This window comes from Labrus mixtus, chromosome 23 (genome assembly GCF_963584025.1).
Source record: "Labrus mixtus chromosome 23, fLabMix1.1, whole genome shotgun sequence".
NCBI lineage: Eukaryota > Metazoa > Chordata > Actinopteri > Labriformes > Labridae > Labrus > Labrus mixtus.
In genome coordinates this window covers 2,103,571-2,108,384 of record NC_083634.1, presented here as the reverse complement: position 1 = coordinate 2,108,384, position 4,814 = coordinate 2,103,571, and the positions used below count along the sequence as shown (strand labels likewise).

Here is a 4,814-nt window from a genome sequence, read left to right as displayed (position 1 = left end):
ATTTGTTGTAACACATGTAGCCCAAATTAGCACTGGAGCTGGGTGGCTTGGTGTTTGATTGGCAGTTACATCTCTCTTGTGCTTAAATGTGGAAAACTTCATGGATTTTCATTTTTGGGGCGTGACGCCTTTAAGATCTGAAATGAATACATAGACTTTTTAAATCCCATTCATTGAACGCTATTTTATCCCTTTAGGCGCACCGTAGGTTAGCCACAATGCCTGACCTTGTTGCCCCCTTTGAATGGCTCAATAATATTAATAAACTCCTCGACAGCTCAGATAACAAGTCAAAAGTAATATGCACCCTGTGATATCAAATGTTTAACTTTTTTTTATTTAGTTGTCGATCCCTAACAAGGTATTTTTTTTTACCATGGTTAAGTTAATGTTGTAACCTTTGATCTACTAGAGATTCCTTATTATAATTCAAAATAAAAGCAGGTTTGTAACCTAACAGTAAGTAAAGAACCCTTATTTTAAAACAGTTCAATTTTTCTAAATAAAAGCAGGTTTGTAACCTAACAGAGAGTAAAGAACCTTTTGTTTAAAAGTTAGAAATTTCAAAATAAAAGCATAACAAAAGCTTTTTTGAAATGAAAAATGTATCTTTAAGGCTGAGGTCTGTCACCCTCATAAGGAATATATGTATTATTTTTTATATTTTATCTGGACATTTTTTTACATTTTTTAATTCTTTCAGCGGACAAGAAAAACTGAGGAAGGGAGGTGATCAGCGGAATAAACAAACGAACAAATATTGTAGAAAATTCCTTTATTTCATTTGAAACCCTTCATATTTGTCTTTTATTATTGTGTACTCTATTCTGTCATATCTCTGCTTTAAATAAAACCTATATAACAGCTAGAAGTCAGAAACTAGGGCAAAAATACACAATGAAGTTGAATACTGTTCTTTACTAAAGCACAAACTGAATGTATAGCATGGAGAATGTATATTAGCTTGTATTTTTTTCTCTTTCCTCACACAAGAGAAATGTCAATTAATAAATCATGCATGACATACTGAATTTATTGCTTATTCAAAGTGACTAAAATAAAAAAAGTAAGAGGGCACCAGTCAGAAGTACAAAAGTGATAATCCTGTCGTGACCTTATCTGCTGCTGACACCCTCGGCCCAGGACGGGGAGCGGTTACACGGGTGTCATAACTCATCGCTTTTAAACGTCTCCAGACAACTCTCACAGGCTCTCCAGACAACTCTCACAGGCTCTCCAGACAACTCTCACAGGCTCTCCAGTTCATCCATTCACAGCGTGACACTTCAGTGTCACAGTGTGGCGCGGTGGACGAGTGTGAACCGTTACAGTTCAGAGAATGATGGCCAGCCAGCCGGCGATCATCGCCATGCCCCCCATGGGAGCCACCTTCCTCAGACCGGGGTCCCCCGTCAGGGCCTGGTGGTACAGAGAGCCACAGAACATCCCCATGCCCGCTATCAGGAGAGCTCCAGCCTGAACAGAGGACACACAAGATGTTGACTTTTTAAATCAACTTTAACAAGTCTGATGCTTTAATATAACATGCCAGATTAACCATTTTAGATTAATTAGAAAAGGATGACCAAATGATGTATGCACATTTGTTTTTTTTTACACATTTATTAATCCTTGAGGGCAGTATTCTGTTTTACACTCTGTTATTGAGAGACTTCTCATGCATTCACAAACAGGACCTGTGGACATGCAGAGTGGGGGTTGCTAAACACTCCTACACAGGGAGCGCAGCAGACCTGTTAAGGATTTGGTGCCTTCCTAAAGGGCACCTCAGCAGTACCCAGGAAGTGACCTGGCACACTCCAGCAATCAGACTAACGTCCACTTTTTTTTTCTTTGGTCCGCATCGGCACTTGAACCAGCAACCCTCTGGTACCCAACCCAAGTCCCTACACTGGAATTGCGGTGCTGACTGAGCTACTGCTGACCATTACTATGGGTGTAACTCGTTCTTTTTTTCTGGACTTGTGTGTACCTGAGTGATCATTTGTGTGAATTTTGGAGAACAGCAACCTTTTTTGATCAGATGCACACCTGTTAATATATGTGTTTTTCCAACCTAGACATATACTATACTGTTAATTTGTACACACATATTTTTTTTCAGATCAGATTCATGTTAACGCAAATTGTCTTAGCTATTGCACAAATACCACATGCAGTCCCTGTCTTCAACAGAAGTCTCCAAAGTTAGAAATCCTGAGTGTAATATAGCTCAACTTGTCTTTCTGCAATCTTTGACTTGACGCAGCGCCAACGAGGTCCTGATCCATCACCGTCACTTAGTATGCTATTCATGTGGCCGATTGATTTACAATTCAATGTGAGGTGGTTAATGAATCTTTAAACAGCCTTTAAGCTTCAATGAAACAAGGTTTTGCAGGTGTTGGAAAAACTAAGTTGCAATAATGCGACATAAACCAGGACATACACACACACCAACATATATGCTGTTATGTTACTGGACTAGTTCAAGGAGGATCACTTTTTAAAGCCAGCTTGAGTGAATCTAGCCCTAAGTGTTGGTATGAAACACTTATACTCACCACGGCAGGTTTGCCAGAGTGGGCAGCACCCAGCAGGGCCAGGCTGTGGTAGAAATGGTACTTGTTGGCAGTTTCAAAAAGCTGGAGAGGCAAAGGCAGAGAGAAATGTCAGCGCTCTTAAAGTCACTTTCCTCTCAGTGATTACATTATTGTTGGAAAAATCTTGACAAGGGCTGCTGCTAGACAGTTTTGATGTACAGCAAAATGATATCCCAGTAAGATACCAGTATAAGAGGAGGGGGAGGTTTAAGAACATAGGGTCATGACAGTGTATCCCATCAGTTAAAAAATATATTTATTTAAAAAAAGGTTATCCAGTATGTTCAGGCCGAATTATACCAGGGTTACATTTCTGCACCCTCAGTTGAATGGGCGCCAAAAAAAAATAACAGCTTCTACATCAAGATGGAGACAGCTCCTTCTATATGATAAAAAGTACAATTCTTACACTTCAGTTTAAAATATTTAATTTGAAAACCTTACAGTTGTTGTTACCTCTAAGTGCAAACCAGCACAGCAAGTTCAAACAGATATTTATTTAGAATCATCTACATTTTTACAGATATTTATTATTAATATTTATTTGCTTTTTGAATAATAAATGCAATGGTACATTCAGGGTTACGACAGCTTTGGGTAGCCTTACATAATACCAAGAACAACAATAACGTTATTAAAAAAATATCTGAATTAGTTTCTGTTGGTACAAATGTACAGGAATCGAATCAGATCTGAAAAAAGTGGATCGGTACATCCTTAGTTTTCATGATTGTGGGAAGCCAAAATCGTGATTGAAATTGAAACTCAGAACTCAAATAAAAAAAAAAAAAATCTAATGTTTTCTTGAAATAGTCCAGGTCAACACATTTACATTACATATCTCAAACTCGTGTTTTGAGTAAAGACTGGTATGAGTAGGCTAAATAAAACTTTTGAAAAATGTTCTACTTCATGTCACTGGCATGTTGATTATAACAAAAAACAGTCTGCTGATGTTCACGTACCACTCTTTGGTAATCATCAGGGTCGCTGTTTTTGAATCCTGAAACAAGAGGAAATGAAAACAGTTCAGCTTGCATGTAATATCTGAATATGTATGCAAACACACCAGCATGTATTTCTGACAGCAGCTTTACCATTAACACACTCTTCAATAAGCCGCCTGCCACCATGACACTTTGGAGGCGGGTCACCTTGATTACACAATTGTTTATTTTACAAAACATATGGTGCAGCTAGATGGTTCATTTGGATGCCGAATTATTCATTTGCATATTCAACATAATCATCAAGCGTTTTTTATCATGAAAGTGTTTCCGGGTTGTGATAACAAGGTATAAAAACTAAACTTAGCATTTTGGGAAACGGAGTCTGGCGTAGTATGCGCTGACATGACAACCTTTCCTTACAGTGTTTTGCTCTCAAACCAAGTGACAGACATTGTGCATGAGGAGGCAAAATATGTGAAGAGCAGGTCCTACCGTGAGCCCCGTACGCCCCGGCTGCCACGGCCGAAGCCCCGGACAGAGCTGCTAACCTCCGGACAACAACAGACGCGCTCATGTTTTTGTGCTGTGTCGAAGAGCCGACAAGCGGAAGACTCGTGGTGATGCTGCGTTCAATGTCTGTTATAAAGCTCCGACATGTGGGTATCGACATGACAGATTAGGCCGTTATGTTATCAGACAGTTGGCTAAACAAATAAAACAAAACATTAACGAAATAGCCTACAACAGGACATATAATATATTGTAAAAAAAATAATCAAGTAAAGGGACGAGTTGTAAACAGCTTGAGAGTCATTTTCCCACGAATGTGTTCATATATGTACTTTTTCTTCTGCTCCTCGCTGATTTGTACAATTGCCTCTTAACGAAATTACTTAGCAAAGTTAACACGACACAAAAAATTTCCAACTTACTTCAGCAATGTCAAAACAAAGAAGCAAGTCTCACGTCCCTTCAATATTTTACAAATATAATTACGACATTCCTCTGGGTCGTTGAACGCAGCACAATCTACAGATGACACCGGGCTCCTGCTGGCTGCTCCCAAGAGTAGCACTGCCGTTATCCGCTTTGAGGGTTTGACCCAAAATGGCGAATTCCGTGCCACAGTTTCAGCCCCAGGGCAAATTGTACAACTCTATAAAGTTGCTCCGATGCTGACATGCCACTTGAGCAGCAATGTAACGCTGCCTGGCCTCTTACTTTTGCTGTGGGTTGGCCTATGTGCTCCCTGGTCGGTCAG

General features: G+C 39.5%; 1 protein-coding gene across 1 annotated transcript; it reads right to left on the bottom strand.

The window, feature by feature from the left end:
* Positions 1–758: 758 nt before the first annotated feature.
* On the bottom strand, positions 759–4,238 carry tmem256 (transmembrane protein 256). The gene is made up of 4 exons (XM_061031549.1): positions 4,046–4,238; positions 3,569–3,606; positions 2,565–2,645; positions 759–1,476 (listed from the first exon to the last, which is right to left on the bottom strand). Exons 1-4 carry the CDS (start codon positions 4,221–4,223, stop codon positions 1,333–1,335), a joined length of 441 nt encoding a protein of 146 aa, XP_060887532.1. The 5' UTR covers positions 4,224–4,238; the 3' UTR covers positions 759–1,332.
* Positions 4,239–4,814: the final 576 nt, after the last annotated feature.

Bases quoted from the DNA above. Each gene is read 5' to 3' on its own strand.
- tmem256 (XM_061031549.1), bottom strand. From the start codon at position 4,223: ATGTCGATACCCACATGTCGGAGCTTTATAACAGACATTGAACGCAGC. The intron at 2,646-3,568 runs GTACGTGAACAT...TTGCCTCTCCAG, and splicing joins CTGATGATTACCAAAGAGTG to CTTTTTGAAACTGCCAACAA. The intron at 1,477-2,564 runs GTGAGTATAAGT...TCCTCTGTTCAG, and splicing joins ACTCTGGCAAACCTGCCGTG to GCTGGAGCTCTCCTGATAGC.